At 41.7% G+C, this 21,972-nt stretch overlaps 1 protein-coding gene across 3 annotated transcripts in view; it reads right to left on the bottom strand.

Annotated features, from left to right (window-relative positions):
- Cadm3 (cell adhesion molecule 3) overlaps positions 1-3,445 on the bottom strand; it is a 31,027-nt gene extending 27,582 nt beyond the window's left edge. Inside the window, exon 1 of one of the 3 annotated variants that reach the window (XM_047564464.1) lies at positions 3,185-3,445. In XM_047564464.1, the coding sequence (XP_047420420.1) occupies positions 3,185-3,266 (82 nt within the window). In that variant the 5' untranslated portion in view covers positions 3,267-3,445. The remainder of the gene's footprint in view (positions 1-3,184) is intronic. The other 2 variants (XM_047564474.1, XM_047564482.1) reach the window with 2 other exon arrangements.
- Positions 3,446-21,972: the final 18,527 nt, after the last annotated feature.

Below are 21,972 nucleotides of genomic sequence, written 5' to 3' on the forward strand. Positions count from 1 at the left end.
CTGGGCAGCTGGCCAGGGGGCTAGAGAATAGATGGCAGTGGACAGAAGGTCATTGGGAAGGAAAAGATATTCATGTATGGGACAGTGAAACACAAGGTTAAATTGCTGTATCCTGGTCTGAAACAAAACAAGGCCTTCCATCCATCTGTCTCTACACTAGGTCAACTCAGAGTGCTGAAAATACTGGGGAAGGAAGAATTCAAAGGAGTTGAATGTCAAGCTGAGCACCAGGGATGACCACAGGGTACAATTAGTTTATAGGCCTTACATTCCTCAAACCTGGAGTTACCAACTTCTGCCAATACTAGTGGAGAAATATAAGAAGAAAGGACAGGTAGCAAAATCCTGAGTGTTTAGCCAGAGCACTAAATGGCCAGGTTCAGATATCAGTTCCTTGCCTTTTTCCAGACCTTTAATACCTCTTTCACCTTATGAAGCTTAAGAAATTTATGTTGTATTCTGGGGAGTTACATATCCCAGCAGTACAGGAATTTTGTTTTCCTTATTCTAAATGGAAATAGTCACCCTCCCACAACACCCTTGACCATTCAAGCATTAGCATATTAGGACATTTTATCCTTAAGCCTTGATAACCATATCTCTCCTAGTTTGGGTCAAACATTGTCAATCAAGATATGTACTACCTTATTCCATGCCCAGGGGCTCCAGGACAACTTAGAGGTATGAGATACACCTCCTACATGATACTGGTCAGAATGACCTTCAGGACTGCTATCTGTGAGCAATAAATCCATGCACCTACCTCCCACCATCAGAGCTGGCCTTCTTAGATCCAGTACCTCAGGGGCAGAATTACTTTAAGATAGAAGATCTTGTGGTTATGTCTCATACATCAGTATATCCTGAAATACTGCACCCTAGACAGATGCCTACTTTCTGTAGACATGATGCTATACAAGCAAAACCTTGCACAATGTGACTTTTCTTTGGAAAGGGACCTTATCTCTCATCTCCCTACCTCCCACCTCTTCTCTTGAAATTCCCCATTCAGAATTTTCTGCCTTCCTCTCTTTTTCTCAAGCCACTGCTCTGAGAATTATTTCTAAATATGAGAATCGAGCATTTCTTTCTCTCAACTTTAAGCCTGAGTAGGGGCTGGGCTTCCAATTTGAGGACCAGGAAAGAATAGTGCAGTTGGTGAAGGAAGTCTTGGCTAGTACACAGAGTTACTCTAGTCTCTAACTCCATATACCCTGGAGTAGAAGAGTTTGAGGCTTTTGGGAGGACATCTTTTCAGGACCCACCCTGGCATCATCAGTTCCCACTGCCAAACAGAGTTTGGGTGAACTTGCCCCCTTTAGTTCAGAAAGCAGGAAGGGAAAGCCAGGAGCTGCAGCTGAAAGTCAAGGCCCAGTAGGACGGTCATTACTGAGGCACACACAGTCAAGCAGCCTCTCTTTGCCTTGCACTTATCCTGCTCTCCTCCACGACCCTGCTCACCTCCTCTGTGAATAGGGTCATCTGAACAGTTCTCTGGAGAAGGGGATTCCATGTAGGGGAGAGGTGGGGCTCCTGTCTCTGTGGTGACTGGGCGGGAACTCCACTTGCGGAGTCTGATGAGTAGAGGGTGGAAGAAGTCAGCCAGTCTACTGTAGGCAGGGGATCCCCAGGGTCCCTACACCAGGGGAAGCACTTTCACCACGATGGAGACAGGACTGGGGGAGGAGGTCAGGCAAGGTGGAGCTATAATTCTTCCAGCACCCTGGCTCTTCGCCTGTTTTCCTCCGATGAAATTCTCTACATCATCCTTCCCAGTTTCAATCCCTCCCCTCTCCACCCCGCCCCGCCCTGTGCCCATCCCTGCTGGCCACTGGGTCCATCGCCCAGGAGCCGCCTCCCCTTTTCTCCTCCCCTGCGGTTCTTCTGTTTTTCGTTGGCATCTGGCCGGGCATAGCCGCCACCCTCCCCCTAGCTCGTCTCACTTCCCTTTGCTCCGCAGAGGTCCTGTTCCCTCTTCCCCCTCCCCCACCAGCCCACCTCTGACTGAGGCTGAGGGAGAGTGGAGGAGGATACATTCCTGTAGTCCCTTCACAGCCCGCCCTCCCTCCTCTGGGGACTTGAAGCTCTGAGCTGAGGCTCCCTTCCTGCTCTCCCTACAAAGTGCCCCCATGCCACCCCATTAACCATCAGCAGCCTTTAAGAAGGCTGAGGTGCCCCCACAGCGCTGACCTACATAGCCTGGCCCTGGGCGGGAGGGGCTCTTCCCCAAGTCCCCTCACCCCTGGCCCCGCCTCTTTTCTCCCCCGACTCCCTTCCTTAATCCCTCTACCATTACAAACCAAAGAAGGTTTGAGTTGTAGACTTGGGTAAAGGGTCTAGGTACGCTACCCCACCCCAAATTTGGGAAAATCAATGTTCAGTCCAGGAAAGCTTTAGATTTTCCATGTGTCTTCCTCCCCAAACATCTTGATCCTTCCTTCTCCCCAACCACCCCTCCACCTTCTTCCTCCTCTCCTGTCTGGGTTTCTTTTCCCAGATTCTGCCACCGCTAGGGATACAGCCAAGCTGGGACCCCCTCCTCCCAGTGTTGTTGTTTTGCTCCAAGGAGAAGCCCCCCTTATTTGCCCACGCCCCCCTCACCAGCCTCACCCAGGCCCCCTTCCCTGCCCACTCGGAGCTCGCCCGCGGGTTGGGGGACAGGCGGGGGAGAAGAAATGTTTGCATACAGCAGTTTGGGGGATGGCTCTGGTCACCCAACCCCTACAGACATACATACACAAACACCCGACACACGCCCTGACTGAAACAGCGACAAATCTCACTCCGCCCCCAACACACACTGACACAGACATACACACAGATACTGACACAGAAACGCAAAACCAGACACCAACACAGACGCGCACATCCAGACACACACGGACATCAACACATCCAGACCCCGGGCTGCTCATAATAGACATCAACCCCGAGGTTCAAACCCCGGGCGCACACGCAGACACCCACTCGACGGTGTACACAGGAGGGTGCACACGCCGGCACACCCCACGGTCCTCAGAGACAGGGATGCTCAGAGACAGACACAAGGGTATTAGAGCGGCTGGCGACTTTAACCCCCCGGTTCCAAACAAAGCCAACAGGCTCCCCCGGCCTGACTCCCAATCCGAACCCTCTCCTCGGGTCAGTCCCCACCTCCCCTGGCGCCGCCCCCTCCCTCACTCACCGTCCTGGGAGAGGTTGGCCCCGCCGGGCGCCCAGCAGCAGGCGAAAAGCAGGAGCAGGGGCAGGGCGGAAGGGGCCCCCATCGCGCTTCCCGGCCGGCTCCCTGGCTGGGCGCTGGCGATCCTGGGTCTCCAGGGACTGGGGCTGGGGAGGGGGCAGACAACGTCTCTGGCCGAAAGGGCGCCCCCGAGCCGCTTCCAAGCCCGGGGCCGAGGCGGGGACCGGGAGGGAGCCGGCGCTGCTGCAGTCGCGGGGATTAAATAGGGCGCTCGGAGCAAACCATTCTGTTGGAGGTGGAGGGGGGGTGACGGGGGGCTGGGCTGGTCGCGGGGGGGGCCAGGCTGCCGCATTCCCCATTCCCCCCGCCTCCCACACCCCCTCAGCGCATTGATGGTGCCTTCCATCTTTTCCCCCGGGAGCTCCGCCAGCCCTGCTCGGGTGTGGAGCAGAGGGAGGGGAGCTGGCTCAGCAGTGGGACCCCACGCGCGCACCCCTCTTAGTCTTGGGGTGGAGGGAGAGGAGCCAGGGCAGGGCGGTGGGCCAGCTGGCGGGAGCGGCCACTGCAGGCCTGGGCAAGGGCGTGCCCACTAGCCTGAGGTCCTTCAGCCCCGCCTTCTCCTTTCGCAAATGGGGATCCCCCCAAATCGCGGGCTCCCCCTATCCATAATTTGCCCAGGGTTAACTCTCCTCAGTGGGTAACTAGTTACCATCACCATTCTCCTAATCACAAACATCTCTAGTTCTTCTTACCCAAAACCTCCTACTTATCTGTCCAGCAACAATTTGTGGCCCCAGCTCAGAAAAGAATCTTCCAGGCCATGGGAACCAATGTCTCCTCCAATCCCTAGTCAAAGAAATTGCCTTCCAAAAAAACACGATTTCACCTCAGACTGTCATCTAACCAAGCAGCATACAAAACCAACTCAGTATTTTCTCCCTTAATTCTGTTATACCCCTTCACTCCCAGTCCTTGCCCTCAATTTTTTTTTTTCTTGTTTCTTAATCTTTCAGAAGATCTTGTCGTTCCTTCTCAAGTTTTAGTTAGTGAGATGCCTGGGTGAATGGCTGGTCTACAGACCCTCTTAAGGACCAGTGCATCTGTGACTAATGCAACTCTTGTTCCCTAGGCCAGAGACAAGATGAATGAGAGAGACAGGGTGTTTGCTCTTGCTCATGCTCAAGAGTCCCAAGTCCCTGGTGTTTGCTGTTCTTTGTGATTGAGGATCTCTAGAAGAGTTTTCAGAAAAAGAATCTGTCTGAGTTAGTTTTGTTGAAACTTAACCTTTTGGGAGTAAGTTTCTTAAGTTTTAGAATTCTGGAATCAAATAATTTCAGGTATATTAAGAGTTCTTGGAAAATATCTAATCTAACTCCTTAATTATACTGGTACAACAGAGACCCAAAGGAGGTAACTGACCTATGCAAAGTTACACTGAGAGTTAATAAAAGATGCAGGTGCTGGCTAGGATATGGAACAATATGATATCACAGTGTCTTCCAATCCTGTGAGGCCAGTATTTTGGCCCTAGGTGAGGGATTTGAGTGCCTGGTTTCCAACTCCTGATTCAGTTCTTTCAGTGATGATCACTATGCCTCCTTGTGCTAATCTTTAATGTTTGAATCATATTTTCTTTTTAAAGATAAGGTATTTTGACTTTCTCTGATGTAGTTAATTCCTCTGTCATCCCAGAATTCAAGGACAAGGATGTGGAAAGCACTTCGTAACCAGTAAAGTCCAATCTATATAAATGACTGTCAATGATGGAGAATCACAGAGAGAATATTCTCTGGGTGGTCAGGATGCAGCTCCACTGTCTTTCTCTTGCTGTTTCTAGAGTTTATGGTTTCTGGGGAAGATTTCTGCCTGCCTCTTCAACATTTCTTGAGTGATTAGGTAGTTATTATTATTTCTTGCAGGATAAACTTGCCTGACTGGACTTACTCAGTGACTTCAAGCTATTCTGCCTCACTGGGTTTCTGGGTCACTTTGGAGTCTCTGAGAAATGAAGATGGAGGTGGTATAGTAGAGGGATGTAGAGACCTGGGTTCAAGAGAAAGAGGCTAGGAGTGGGGCTTGGGGAGAGATAAGGGGAAGATCAGATTTTCTGACAGGTGGGAACAGGTTGGCATGAGGTTAGTCATTCAGACAGAGGAAGGAGTGTGTGTGGGGTGGTGGGAGGGGCGGTGGGTACCAAAGGAATCAGCTTCAGTAGGAAAGGATCAGGCTTTTCTAGTTAAAGCGTCTCTAGGATAGAGAATATTGTCTTTGGAGCTAGAAGAAAACTTAAGAGATCATCTAAGTGGGCTTAAGAGAGGACAGGGTAATGGGGAGGGGGATGAGAGTGGAGATGGGTGAGATGGAGAGGGGAGGATGTGGAATTAAGTCCTGGAGTCCTCTGATTAGTTGTCTTTTCCATCTTCTGCTCCTCTGTGATCTACTTCTGCCTGTCCCTCCTTAATTCTCTGGTTATTGCTGGTCGGGCCCCACCCTTTACTGTAAAGGCATGGGATGAGTACCAAAGGTGGAAGATAAAGAAGGAAGCTCTTTTGGAGAGACAGTATTAAGGTTAGCAAATGAGACTCTGGAATGCTCTTTTCCTACTGGCTCCTCTTCCCTTTTCTGCATCATCAACATCAGTTTGGCAGCAGTTAAGGTCTTGGGAATAGGAAGAAGTCATTGGCTTTTAGAATTATAGAGTAAAAGAGTATTAGAGTTGTAAAGGACCTTAAAGATTATCAAATTAATGACAGTTCTTGTTGAATGGATGAGGAAAATGAAACTCAGAAGCTAAATGATTTTCTGTGTTCATACAGCTAAATAGTTAAGGAGTTACCAGTATTGGCTAGGGGGCAGGTAGTACCCTTGAGGGACAAGGAGGATAAGGAGAATCATTCCCAATATTTCAGAGCAAGGTCCAATTTGAGGAATTCCTCACTCCTGCACATCTCAGAATGGAAAGGTAGTTTCTCCATGAGTTACTCCTCATTTGGAGTAACTCCTTGCCTGTAATCATTTTAATGCCCTTGTACAGGTGCCCCCAATATACTGCAGGCACTTTCTTCACTTAAAAATAGGTTCTTCCTTCCTCCTTGTGAATAAAGATTGACCTACAAGGATTATTCCCATCATGAAAATAGGTAAAATAAAAGTATCCATGTTGAATTGTGATCTCTATGGTTACTCTCTGCTCTAAAATGCTATGACATGCAATATGCGTTTCCCAGAGACTTGCACAAAGTCTGGAGTAGGTTGTCTGTGGGATTTTAGAACTGGCAGCTATAGTGAAAATTGTGGGGAGCAGAAAAGGGGAGTGGAAAGAAGGCGGGTTTGGCCTCCTCGGTGCCCCTGTCCACTCAGCAACAGCCTGGGTAGCTGGGGGAGTGGAATGTGGTGCTGGCACCAGTGCTGGGCTGGACACAGCTGTGTGGGCCCTGGGCATTCCTTTCCCCACGCTGCTTCTGCTCAGGAGAGGAAAGGGAAGGAACTCAGCCTGCGTGGGGGGGAAATTTACATATTCGCCTGGGAGAGGGGATGATAGCACCTGTAGGGGGAAATCTCAGAGGACTTGGCTCAATATCCATTCAGATTCTGCATTACACCGGCTCTGATTTTCCATTATCAGTAAATTCTACATAGGTTTCCACATTGCTTTCTTCTTCAGCTTTCCACCCAACTAATCCAGTACTCCTCATGCTGCTTCTCACTTCTATTATCCAGTTTTAATTAACACCATCCTTAATAATAACCTCCGTATGCATTTTAATTCTAACCTTAATTGAATTCTAATTTCAATCCTAACCCTAATCTATTACAGACTTTAACTACTCATCTGAATATCAACCCCAATTTAATTGCCAGTTTTAACCAGCATCTTAATTCTAACCAGTCTTAAGCCAGCAACCAGGACAGCAAGTTGTACCTAATAAAAATTATCACAGGTTCCATTTCTTGAGAACCTATTATGTGCAGGTCTTTTGTGCTGGGTACTTTACATGCACAGTATCTCATTTAAGTACCACAAAGTACGCTGATGTGGTTGTGAGTCTTACTTCCCTTCCCAATACAAGGAAACAAAGGAATAACAAGATTATATAATTTGTAAATAGTGAATCTAGATCCAGTCCTGCTTGACTGGAGCATTTGTACTCACTCCTCTTTCTGCTATAAAATACTTTTCTTTTTGATTTGGCTATTTTTTTCATTTTTATTGGTACATTATGACTATAAATAATCATGGAAATCACTGTGTCATATATGTACATGAGCACCACATAATTTGTTTAATTTCATTCCCCTGTACCTCTTGCCCTTCCCTGTTGAATACTTTTTGACCGACCTTCCCCTAAAATCCTTGGTAATACTGACTGGAATGACTTCTAAAATTCTGAGTTTCTTAAAAGCTTATGATTAACTTAGTTCTTTTTTTTTTAAAAAAAAAGATAAATAGTAGCACAAAATAGAAACCCGAAAAACAAACTGGTCCCAAATCTCCCTGCCCAGAGACCCTATCGATACTTTAAAACATTAAGGTAATTTATTGATAAAGTTAAAATATTCAAACTATAGAAAGAAGCAAACTGCAGAGAAAAGCCTCCTCTCCTTCCCGGAGTAGCCATATTGCACAACCCCAGGGGGCGTCGTTCTAATTGGAGTTGTGGCACAGCAGCAGTGCCTCCCACAGCTTTCCAGAAAAGCAGATAAAGTCAAGGTAAATATCTACCAAATTAAATCACCCTGTGTGTGTATATGATTTAGGCATGAAAATCACTAGACTCTTTGAATTTATAATTAGCAAAAACTATTAAGGGCCAGACTCGCTACAAAGCTCTTTACATTTATTACAATATGCACAAGCCCTCTCTGTGGTATTCATTATCCCTGTTAGGAGGAGGACAGTGAGGCTTGAAGAAGTGAAGTGACTGGCACAGGAGCACAAAGATGAGGAATGAGAGACCTGGGTTTCAAATGCAGATTTCTTTGAAATATCCTTAACCTCTAAATCCTTAACCTTTACACCTACTGAGGAAGGCTATTATTGGGAGGAGGCCATTTGGGCTTGGTTCTGAAATCAAGAGGGGGAGTTCCTTGATATTAGACAAGAGAATGACCTGTAAGACTGTAGCTGGACTCAGATCATATAGGAGTCAACACAGGGAGGGAGGGATCTGGATAACTACATTTTGTAGGGAAATGAGGAAAAGGTGAGATAGTAAGAGTGGAACAGAATAAATATGAGCGGAGACCAGGGAAATTTTTTGTGATAACTTCAAGCAAAAATAAAATCATGTAATAAATGTGTGTGTCACTATTGCTCCAGCTACAGGCTGATTGATGTATTATGGAAAGACAGTAGACACATATAATCATCTACAAACAAAAATGCGCATTTTCAGTTACATGGGAATCCGTAACCTCTCCAATAAAACGTTTCCATGTTTCTCAACTTGCATTGTGCTCCAGCAATAGCAAATGGCTTGTAATTTCCCAAACACACTGTGTTGTTTCATGCCTCAGTGTCTTTGCACATACTATTTCCTATACCTGGATTGCCCATCTCATTAGACTGGATGAAAATTGTGCTTGTGTTTATCCATCCAAATTTTGATTAGCTGTTGCTGTCTTTGTGAAGCCTTCTACCTAGAGGCAATCACTTCTTGCTAAGTGCTACCATTGTATTGAATATACATCTCCACTCTTACACACTTTTTTTGTGTGTTGCATTGGCCTGTCCACGTTTTTCTTCTCTAACTGTGCGCTCTTTGAGGTCAGGAATGATATTTCATGAATCTCATTATTCCCAGTGCTTAGTGTAGACAGTAAAAAAAAAAAAAAAAAAGAAAGAAAAAAAAAAAAGAAAAAGAAATAGCAGATTCTCAGTTAATTCTGAATTAAGATGAAATGTTTATAAAGGTTTAATCAACTTTTTTTTCATAAACACATACATACATGTGTGTAACCACGCTTCATTGGTATATTCCCTGCAGGTATGTATGCATTTGATCACTGGGATACACAACATCTAAGATAAAGTGATTGATTCTAATACACTTATGCAGTATTTTCATCCACTTAACTACAGATACATTTTCTAATTCTTGGAATTGACCTGAGTGTGTCACAGCCTTTTATATCACTTCACTTTGTGGACAACATTTATCCTTTGAAAATAGCTTTTAATTTTGAAAATAGCCAAATATCTTTCAAATCCGAGCTTGATGGATAAGTTGGTAGTTCATACTGGGTAATACAAAAATAAGATTTTTCTGTAAAGTGATAGTAAGTGGCTTATACTTGGACTTAGATATTGGTTCTTAAGGCAGTTCCTGAAGAGGTGTTCTGGAAAATTTCTGGGTAGAAACATTCTGGTCTATTTGTAAATATAAATGAAGTTAAATAAGAATTTCCTCATTTTATGATCACACCTGGTGAACAAACTTGGTGTGTATAAGAACAGAGCTCCCTAATCATTCATTCGTTTATGGTTTACTGAGTTTCTATGCATCATGCACAATGCTAGTTGAAATTGATTGGTGGTTTGACCTGATTGTTTTGTTGCAGCATATAAAAGATATCTTATTAACTTTCAGATTTTCATTTTTTAAAATTGCAAAATAAAACACTCAATGGATTCTCTTATCCCATCACTAAATCCCATACCATTTTGGGGCCTCGTTTTATCTGTGAGGGTTATCGATAGGATAATATTCAAGGATGTAAATACTTGATAATTAAAACCAATCTGATAGCAATGCTTTGCCTTTCAGAAAAATAAAGTGGGAGTGGATGTTAAAAATGCTATGAGAAATTTTCCATGTCTGGTGCTAGTCACTTGAGAGTACAAAGATGAGTAAGTAATGAAACCTACTTGCAAGGAACTCATAGTCCAGTGGGGAAGATAGGCTTGCGAGCACAGAATTACTATACCATGTGAAAAATGCTACTGTAAAATTATACATAGGGCACAGTGGGAGCAGAGAAAAGATAGAGATTAAATTTATGGGAAACCTTAAGATTAGGAATTGTCCAGGTGTAAAAGGAATGAAAGAGCTTGTGAAAGAGGGACCAGCATATGCAGAAACAGCAGAGAAGGAAACAACATAGTTGTGGTTGGACTGAAGGGAATTCATGCTGGAGATTGCTCTTTATTCTGCAGACAAGGAGGCATTGAAGGGTTTAAGCAGAGAAATGTCAGTGCCAGATTTGCATTTTAGAGCGATAACTCTGGCAGTGGTGGATGGATGGATAGGAGGATACACATCATTTGATGCAGAAGCCTGACCCTTCTGGGGACCACAAATTCAGCACCATGATATTGAATAGGACCCACTGAGTGTGGTCCTGTCTTGGATTCTATGGGTAAGGTAGCGATAACACACAGGATAATGTTATAGGACCCAGATATCAATACATAATGTAGACAGTGCTGTAGGGTACACAGACACTGGCACACAGCAACCTAAGTTTTGTAAGTAAGGGGTTTGGTATGGTGGCCATCTGTCCCAGTTTTCCAAGGACTGAGGTGTTTTCCAGGATTTCTAGTGTTGTAATTGACAAAGCCCCTGACTAACTGGGATGTTTAGTCATCTAAGGAAGTTCCTGACAAAAAGTCTTCCCTCAGTAGTACCTGTTACCCCGGGCCATCTCCCAGCTAGGGTCATCTCCAGGGTGAGCTGGAGTGGGAGGAGAGCTGGCAAGTTATTTTCTGTTTTAAGGAAGAACAGAGGTGACAAGGGGCAGAGGGTAGTGAATCAGAATGGTTAGTCAGTTGAATGAGAGTAGAGAGAAGAAAGCCTAAATAAGAGACAGACGATGGATGGAGGTTCACTTCTGGTCCAGGATTCCACCTCCACTCTTTTGAGTTCTTGGGCTCTCTGGTGATAAAGAGCATTGCAGGCTCAAACAGCAGGTAATGCAAACAGCGAAATATGTGTGTGTATAAAATGTTTCATTCACATATAAGTTTCATCTATTTGTGCATGTATTTATTCATCCAGCATTTACAGGGTGCCTACTATGTGTCTGGCACTTTGTATATGCTGTATTACTTAGCATTTATGAAGGGCCCTGAAGCTTGCAGGTAGTATCACAGATGAGAAAAATGAAACTGGGGAAGTTTGGTAGCTTCCTTTAAGTCAGTATGAACTGGTGAAGCTGAGATCTTAATTTAAGTGTGTCTCTAAACTCTCTGGTCCTTCCCATCTGTGCTTGATAAAAAGAGTAACCTAGGGGTACCTGTTAAAAAGAACACAGATATCTAGAATATTTCTGTTTCATATGCTAATAATGACGATTCCTGATCTGAATGCCAGCAAGTGCTCCCAAGTGATTCCTACACACTGAGGATCTCAAAAAACAACTCAACTTCACCCTGCATTTTCTGACCAAGGGCTCATGGAGGGAACCATATATGTAAATACTCATTGGAACACAGGTGTGTTAAGTTTCCAAATTAAAAAAATACCACTGATTCATTCAAAAATTTTTCTTGACTATTCCTCTCCGATCATTGTTAACCTTGTAAAATCCTGCTCAGTTTGGCCCTTGTCTCTCTCTGATTTCATGTAACCTCATGGCCATGTTTTCTTTTTTTTTTTATTTTAAATATCTCTAGCATGCCATGTTCTTGTCCACCCCAACTTGTGCACTGTCTGATCTGAGTTGGAACCCTCCTCCTTTGCCCTGTGCTGAGCTAGCTGTTCTTGCTTTTGCATATTAGCTTAAACATCCCTTCCTCAGAGAACCCTGCCCATTCCCTTGCAACTTATTTTCTTAATATATTCCTTCTTCTAGTAAATGTAAGCTCCACAGGAAAAGAAACTCTGTCAATTTTGATCAAAGGTGTATTGCCAGAAACTTAAAGGATAGTGCACATAAAAAATGCCTGCCACATAACAGGTGCTTATTAAATACTGGTTGAATGGATGCATGAAAGAATCTGTTCACTCATCAACATCTTTGGAGAAGAGTCTTCAAATTCTTTGATTTTTACAGTTTGATTTTACAATTGAGAAGTCTTGTCTAAGGCCCAAAGTAAACCTCCGACTGCCATTTAAGGCTTTTCCCTCTGGTTCATGAAAGAAGACATCCCATTCTCTTTACTAGCCACTATATAAAGTCCCTCTAGAGGCTTTCAGACTGTTATTAAATTGTCCCTCAACCTCTTGTACATTAGGTGAAATGTCCCAATTCTTAACCTTCTGCCAGTTCCTTTATCATTTCAGTACCTCTTGTCTGATTCTTTTCTTTTAGATAGTTGGGTTCAGAACAGGTCCCAGTAGATAAGTAAGGCCAAGGCTGTTGGTTATAAGTTGAATACAAGATACTATTCCAGTCCCTCTTGTTTGTTCCTTGCTATTCTTTATTTTTAAATTGTCCTCTTTGGCTAACTTATGGTCATGTAATAGTTCATTTTATTCCTAAGATCTCTTTGGGACCCCAAATTCCAGCACTTGCTACTTGTAGAATAGTTAATTCCCTCATCAGGTGATGCCTATTGAAGTTTTTCACTAGAGCTTCCAGTCCCAGGACTTCCTTGTGCACTGGTGTCTCTGTGCACCTGTCAGGATGATAATTATTCCTGTTATTCCTACAATTAAACCAGAAATGGAAGGGAATATATTTAAGGTGTTCTTGCTGCATTTATGTGAAACTAGTAGCTATCTGTGGACCATGAGGCCTAAAAATGACTGTATGTCCAGCTCTAAAAAAGTTCTGGGTCCATTTAATAGACACTTCTGACTCATTATAGAAGCATGGATTTTGATGTTGAACTCACCTGAGACTTAACACCAGCCGTGCCATTTTGAGATCAGTCATTTCATTAGTGAAGCATTAGATTTTAATTATTGCCTGTCTTTGAGACTTGTTATGAAGATGATTAAATGGGGAGACTTATGTAAAACCCCTAGCATCTAGAACTCACTACATGCTAGTTACCTTTCTTGGTACCTACTTCTTGGAGATGTGCCATCAACTCTTGTCCTGTGCTCATTGTCTGCAGGTAAAGTACTACTTCGGATCCAGATTTTCAGTTTCATTAACTTCTTCACGTTAACCCAGGTCTCTTCTTTTTAGCCTGCTCTCTGCTACCCTCGTGTGGCCACCCTGACCCCTTGTCATTCCTGATCCTCTGCCCCCTCATTGCGGTGACTTTGCTGTAATGCAGCACCTTCCCCAGCCTCTTGGTAGACCCAGTCCCAGCTCCTCCGAGTTTGGAAGGCATACCTGAAACACTGTTCAGTTTAATTTGTCTCCTCTCAGGTAGTGTTACCTCAGTTCTTTTGACCTTCCCTCATTCATTTCTACTGTGTACCTTGTCTGTCAGAGATGCTGCATGAAACACATCCTGCATCCTGCTAGTTTGGACCCAGTTAATTCTCTTCAGGTTTCCCAGTATCTGTTGCCTTGTATGATACCAGTTTGTCTCACCCATGAAGACTGAAAAGATCAGTCCATTTCTATAGTTATGTAGTTAGTTGTATAAAGCCTTTCTTTTCCTTCTTCAAATCAGATCTCTTTAAGTTAATGAGGAAAACACACCTATTCTTGCCTGGTGTCTAATGGTGTCGAAGGGTGGACCCAGAATGTCAGTGCTTCAGAATGAGTATGGATGAAGGATAGATCTGCTCTCTCCCTCTCACATAGGGAATGAAGGATTATTTAGTCTAGAGTAGGTTTGATTGAAGAAAACTTTGTGAATAACAAAGGGAAATAAAATTGGTGAGGGGGCTTTAAGTCAGACATAGGAGGGTGAGATTTGACAACCTGGCCTTGAAAATATTTTTTTTCTTCTTTTTTTTTTTAATGATGTGCTGGGGATTGAACACAGTGCCTCCCACGTGCTATGCAAATGTTTTACCACTGAGCTATATCCCCAGCCCTTGCAAAGCTTTATCTTTACTCCAACATCAGAAGAAAAAAAATGAATATTATGTGAGTTGATTACTATTCAAATATGAATCCTCATATTCAGTATGGTTAAGCTGTAATAATTTTTAATTTGTAAATTCAATGCAACACTATGTTAAATTTTAGAAAGATGTTTTGTGAAACTTGACCAGACAATTCTAACATTCCCCTGGAAGAAAAAACCAAGAATAGACAAGATTTTATTAAACACGTGGGGATAAGGGGAAAAAGGGTTTCCCACCTAGCCAAAGTTACTTTATAATTTTATCAGTTATTGAGAAGAGAGAGCATAGTTACAAACCAACTGATGGATTTAGAGTATGAAGAAGAGTGCTCTTTCCATCATGTAATACACTTCTAATCAGTGAGCAAGCAATGGACTGGTTGATGTCTTTGGAATCATTGGTCATATGTTTGTCAGTTGGGGTGGTGTAGCTCTAGCTTTTCTTAATTCCATATGCAACAACATATTTCAGAAGGACATGTGCTAACAATACTAACGTTTTTTAAACTACATAAAAATAGTTAATCTTGGAGTGGGGCAGGTCTTCTTAAGCAAGGCACAAAAACCAGAATCCATAAAGGAAAGAACTGCCAAGATTTACTTCATGAGTTTTTCACTGACATCATTGTAAACACCATAGACAAAATTTTAAAATGTTACAGATTGGGAAAATTTTATTTATAACACATATACCAAAATATTAAAGTTTATAATAAAACAAAGTATCCAGTACTTTGACATGAAAGGGCAACAAGCAGTAGAAAATTGGGCAGAGGATAGGAGTAAGAATTATCAGAAAAAATATATAATTGTCCAATAAACATCTAAAAAGATTATCAACTGCATTTGGACTTTAAGAAATACAAGTTAAAGCACCGAAGAGTCCCTAGGTTGTTAAAAAGTAACAAAGAGACCCATCAGATTGTTAAAAATTAAAATAGCATACAGTGTTGGCAATTGCTTGGGGAATATGCACCTTCATACATTATGAGAGAGAATGTATATCGGCAAAGCTTTTTGGAGATATTTTGGCAGAATGTATCAAAATTAAAAATGGAAATACCAGAGGTGCTATTTCTACAAATTGTGCTATAGATCTATTCACACATGAATGCCATGATTTATGTACAGAGGTGTGCATCACATCATTTTTTCCAGTAGTGAGAAATTGAAAACAACCCAGATATCCATCAATAGTGAATTGGTGAAATAAATAATGCTATATCATACTTTGTAATAACAGGTTACAGTTAAAAAGAATGAGGTAAATTTATGTGTACCAAGGTGGAAAAATACCCAAGATGTATTATTGTTAAGTGAAAATACAAAGACATACACTTAGTATTACTCCTTTGGTGTAAAATAGGAAAAAGCCTAAAACAATATAGGTATATATGTTATATTTCATGTACATGCAAACATGTATTAAAGTAAATGAATGACTGCCTATTGACTGTGTGACCTCAGGCAAGATACTTAGACCCCTTAATATTTTATTTTCCTTATATGGGTGACAGAGACAGGAATTTTACATATGCCCTTACGGGTGTATGATATGTGAGGTTTATAGAATCTATTTAATATTATTTGAATAGTGCCTGACACACAGTAGGCCCTTGATCAGTGTTCCTATTATTAGCTGCATCTTAAATTCTGATAATTATTATTTATAGAGTGGGAGTTTTAAGTCATCAAGGGAATGTAATTTTTTAATATTATGTGCTTAATACTTTTGCAATGATCATGTGCTTAGATATCAAAAATCAAAAAGCTTGTTCTCAAAAGATCAGCTAAAAGGTGATTACAGAAATCCCAAGTCAAGGTAAAACAGTCTTCAGGTGGAGCAGCAGTGCTGGGAATGTTTGGGGTTGGTTATGGGAAGTAAGCAAGAGGGAGAAATCAGACAGCTCCCAGCTTTGGCATATGAGTGACTTGAAAATGCTGAGCCATGGAAAGATACAGTGGAGTCAGGAGAAGATTTTTGTGGGGTGTAGTATTTTGGGATGAAGGAAAATTTGTGCCTTCGTTCAGACTGCTGTAACAAAATACAGCAGTAGACTGGGTAGCGTAAACATAAGACATTCATTTCTCACAGTTTCGGAGGCTAGAAGTCCAAGATAAAAGGGTTGGCTCATTCAGTGCCTGGTGTGCTCTGTCTTCCTGTTTGCAGACGACCACCTTCTCAGTGTGTCCTGGAAGAATGAAGAAAAAAATCATTTCTCTTGTGTTTTTGAGGGTTCCACTCTCATGACCCAATTATATCTCAGAGAGCCACCTCCAAACACCATTGCACTGGGGATTACGGTTTCAACCTATGAACTAGGGAGAGATATGAGCACTCAATTTATAGCAGTTAGCTTTGTTTGAGTCATGCTGATAGGCATGTTTGTTTGAGTTTAAGCTGATAGGACCCCATCTAATAGGAAATATTCAATAGACTGGATATAAAAACTGAAGCTCTGGAAAAAATGGAATGTTGTGCTATGTTTCAGTGGAACAGTAGAAAGTTCATGAAGTTCTCAGGTCTCATTTCACGACTTTTAATTATTATTTCCATTATAAAAATTAAGAACTGTAGTATTATGGAATGATCTCTGGGAGAGGACAGAGACCTGTTTCAGTGATTTTGGTTGTCAATCAGTTTATTTTTTCAGTAAACATATATTGAACAACCACCATGTGCCAAGCACTTCTCAGACTGTTAAGAGCAGAAAGAACTCAAGTTGCTTACTGTCTGTTATGAGGCAGACATGCACAAATTAATTACATAATGCACTGTGTTCAGGACTTCCATAGCCATATGCACTGGTTGGAGTAATGGTGTGCAGATGGGTGGGATCCAATCTGCTTGGGGTTTTAGTGGATGTCAGGGAGGATGTGATTAGCTGAGTCCTCAAGGAGGAAGAGCAGTCTTTCAAGCAGATGTGAGGGTGGGGAGAAAAGAAGGGCATTCCAGAAAGAGGAAACCTTTCAGCATACCAAAGGCATATTAATAAGGAACTAGAACCCTTATTTTTTTTTTTTCATTTAGGGAACTGCAAGTGCTTTGACTTTGTACAACCAAAGCACTTGGTTGAGATAATATATTGAGATAATATAAACAAAGTTGAAAAGATGGACAAGAATCTGATGATAGATGACAATTAGGCTTATCTCTAGGTGATAGATAAATGAGAAATATTAAGTTTTGCCTTCCAGAAAAATCACAGTCACTCTGCTGGTGATGTGGCAGATGGGTGGAAGATGAGCAAGGATTGTTGCACATAGACAGCGAGGAGTTGTTAAAATTTTAAAAGAGTCCTTGTCACAGAGGATGAACTGTGTGAACCAAGTCAGAGGCAGTAGAAAGGCAAAGTGAGGGACAGATTGGAGAGCCATGCAAGAGGCAAAATGGATAGACCTTTGCAGTTGATTAAATTTGGAGGATAAGGATGGGTAGAAGAGTCTTCTCAGACTCCAGGACTTTGGCTTAAATGACTAGATGGCTAGTTTTGTCTCCCCAGTTCTGCTTTGATCAAATCAATCTTCTTTCTATTTACTGTTGTGTAGCCAGTTCTATTACTGTGGTTGCAATCTCTATTATAACTTACCTTGGCTACTGCAAAAGCCTCCTCCGTGCCCTTCTGAAATTGTCCACCCCACAGCTGCCAGACTACTCTATCTAAAATGCAAATCAAATCCTAGTTCTCCCTTACTTAAAACCCTTCACTGCCTTTGCATCTCCTGTGGGATTAAAATTGAAAGCCTTTAACATGACGTAGGAGGAGCTCCATGACCTGATCTCTGTAGCCATCCACTCTGTCACTTCATGCCCTTGAACTTCAGCAACATCTCATTTCTTGTAGTTTGTCACCCAGATGTTTTCTGGCTTAATTTTATTCGTGCTATCCTTCTTTATTCCTCAGTTTCCCTAACACACACACACACACACACACACACACACACACACACACACAATCTCCCAACTCCACTGTCTTTTTTTCTTTGTAAACTGGTTAACAGCTGTTCTTAATTTAAACCTCGGTTTAGGTCTGTAGCTTTAGAAAACAGACTCCTCAGACTGGATTGGTTTACCCATTTTTATTTTTGCAGCATGCCGGATATATCTCTACAGTTGGACAAATTTGTCTTATGATTCTGTTTATTTTTATGTTTGTGACTTTATTAAGGTCAGATATGACATTGTCTTTATCTTTATCTTCAACGTATAACACATTTTTTGGCATATAATAGGTGTTTATAGGTTTGTGGAATAAACAAACTAATAAATTATTAGGTGGACAGTGCTACCATGAACTAAGTTAGTGGATTATGACAGGCATACTTATGGGGACATATGAGTACAATGTGTGCTTTCTGCAGTTGAGATGGCTGGGAGTCATAGAGAGATGATAATCTATGGGCAGTTGAGTTTGCCAATCTGGATTTCATGTGAGATGTCTGGTTTTAAGATATGGATATGGAGGTTTTCAGTTAGCTGATAGTATGTGCTATATAATATGTGCCATTGAAACTCCTCCGGGGAGAAAATATAAAAGAAGAGAACCAAGGAATATTTTAGTGCAGTATTTTTGACCACAGACCACAAAAAACTTTATATAGATTTTGTTATTCTCCAGAACACACATGCTTCTTGGATGTTGAATGTTCCTCAGAGGTACGTGTGCTAAATACTTGGTCCCTAGATTTTGGGAGACAGGGCCTGGGGGATTCTTTAGGTCATTCAGGGTGTGTCCTTGAGGGGATTATGAGACCTTGTCCTCTGCCCATTTTCCCTTTGCCCCCTGGCTCATGCTACAAGCAGTTTTGATGTGCCTTCATCTCCCTACCGGTGCCATCCTGTACATCCACCAGAGGCCGAAAGCAATAGGCCCACCTGATCTTGGACTAGAACCTCCAGAGCTGTGAACCAAATGAAACTTTTCTCTTTATAAGCTAATTATCTCAGGAATTTTGTTGCAGTGATAGAAAGCTGACTAACATGTGTGCTCATATATATTCATGTGTGTGTAACTAAAGTATAAATAAGATTATGAAACAAAACATGGTCTTATTAGAGGACGATGTCCTCTGGTATTTTCTTTTTCATTCTGTCCTGTCCTGTCCTAGCCTATCCTATCTAATCTATCATTTCTTTCCTCTTTTATTTACTACTATAAAAATGCAACCAACATTCTATCTTGTAGTCTGATAAACACTGCTCTTTGGAAAGCTAATACTTAAGAAGAAAGAGGAGGGTCTGGTGAAGGAATTTGGAAAGAAGGAATTGAGAAATTAAAAAACCCAGTAAGAAGAGCATAGCATGTTCCACGGAAACCAGAAGACTGAGTATTTTTTAAGAATGAAGCTGTGGTCACAAGTGTGAAATGCTACAGGAAGGTGAAGTGAGACTATTGAATTTGACAATTAGGAAGCTATTAGTAACTTTAGCGAGGACACTTTAGCAGTAGCTGGATTGAAATCAATTGAGGAGTGAGTGAGGGGAAGGAAAAAGAATCTGAGCATACGCTATTTTAAAAACAGACTGTCGGGCACAAGTCTGCTAAGGATTTTCTTACCTTTATCTCATTTGTTTCTTATTATGACCTTACAAAGCAGACATTGCTATTTGTGTGGATTTTTAAAGATAAAGGTGTAATCTGAGTCTCAGGGAAGTTCATTCAGGTGCTCAAATTGTCCATCATCACACAGTAAGTCTCAGAATTGTGAATCAAACCCTGCTTACCCCAACTTTAAAGTCTGTAATTTTCCAATTGGACCATAATGCTTAGTGTATTTTTGTAGTATTGGATAAGTAATTTAATTTCTATGGGCCTGAGTTTACTAATCTATGTAATTATAGATGGAGAGGGTGGACAAAAATTACAGACTACAGAAATATAAAAAGTAAAGAGCAAACATTCACACACTTAGCATTTTCAATTTAATCTTCAGACTGTTTTTTTTAAATTTATAAAGTAATAAGAGCATATGCCAACATTTCAACTGATGCATAAGGTCAAACAAAGCTTAATTATTTTAAAATCCTCCTCTATTTTTGAGTATTCTGTGATTCCAGGTAGAGATTATTCTAGCTTTTTAATTTCCTAGTTTATCATTTAAGACTGAATATAGAGCATTTTGCTCTTCTTCCTCTCTCCTTCTCCACATTCTGTGTGCAGAGACTACCTTGGAGATCAGTGGCACTATAGTGAAATAAAAAGAGCACTGAATTAGTAGTCAGAAAACCTGGAACTGAGACCAGCTATGTACATGAACAGCTGATTGATTTGGAGCAAATCAAATATTCATTCAACTGGACATCAGTTTCTTATGTTTTGATTTTAGGTAATTGGGAAAGAAATGGGCTGCCAAACAACAGACCACACAGAGTTCATTTACCTGATGCTGCTTGTTCTGTCTTTCAAGCATAGCAACAATTTACCCCACCTTCTGGCCATTCCCAGACCTGCCTGGCCCTCCCGTCCTATCTTAGGGCACCAATCTTTGATAGCAAAGACCGGAAAGAAATCTAGGGAGAAAGGTCTCAGAAGTCTGCTTCCTGGGACTAATTTTAATGGGAATCATCCATGCTTCTCTGCAGACACCTTTCCTGGAGGCTTGCTGGAGTGGACAGAGGTCGGGGTGCTGCACTGTTGCAGAGTAACTTTGAGAAAACTTCCTAATGACTTTGATCAAGGTGATTTCTTTGTAGAAGAAGACAATGATAATATTCTTCCCCAGTCTAGGATAGTTCTGATGATAAAATGAGATAAAGAATTCAGAACACTTTTGTCATCATTATTTGCTTGTACTTTCTTTTCTTTTCCCAGTACTGGGAATCAAACCATGGACCTCATTTCACACAAGGCAAGTGCTGTACCACTGAGTTGTATCCCCCAGCCCCAGCTACTATCATCATTATTAGTACTGTCTCATGATTATAGGCAGATGATGTGAAAAAGGACCTTAGAAATTCAACTCCCATCTTTTAAAAAAAATTTTTTTTCAGTACTGGGAATTGAATCCAAGATCACTGTACCACTGAGCCACATCCCCAGCTCTTTTTATTTTATTTTTTATATTTATACAGGGTCTCACTAAGTTGCCCAGGTTGGCCTTGAACTTGTAGTCCTACTGCCTCAGTCTCCTAAATCAATGAGATTATAGGTATGTGCCACCATGCCTGGTTTAACTCCCACCTTCTAAAAGAACCTGAACCTGAAGGAGATGAGCTGATATACCCTGGATAGAACACTTCCTCTTGTCCCTGTCATAAGTATAGAAGTGGAATGTTCTTTAGGGACAGATTTTAGAGGGCTGCTCCTCACTAGGTAATGATCAACTATTATATAAGGAAGAAACATGTTTGACCCTATTGTGATTTGTCAGACCTAATATTCCTGTGGAAAGACAAGTTTAGTCTCTGAGACTGTTTAGACTCTGAAACTTCCATGGTAATATTTTTTCCCAATTTGGTGGTAGGGGAATTGAACCTAGACATGCTCTATCATTGAGCCACTGCCCTCCATCCTTTATTTTGAGAAAGGGTCTTGCTAAGTTGCTAAGGCTAGTCTCACACTTGCAATCCTCCTGCCTCAGTCTCCTGAGTCACTGGGATTACAGGCATGCACTACCATGCCCAGCTATCATGTATAATTTAACTGACACAATGTGAAAGAGGAACATCTTTCTTCTTTTGCCATTGTGGAGTCTACGTTACTATGTTCACCTCAAGGTTCCTTCCAGGATGAATATGAAATGTCATCCATAGCAAGCAAATGACAGAGAAAGCCCAGTTCACTTTGTAATATTAGGCAAAACCAATGCTTTTGAAAATCTGAAAAGTTATTAACTCTTGAAGCATCTGTCTTCTAGTTCTTTGGTCTCTGACCTA

Source organism: Sciurus carolinensis, chromosome 1, assembly GCF_902686445.1.
Source record: "Sciurus carolinensis chromosome 1, mSciCar1.2, whole genome shotgun sequence".
NCBI lineage: Eukaryota > Metazoa > Chordata > Mammalia > Rodentia > Sciuridae > Sciurus > Sciurus carolinensis.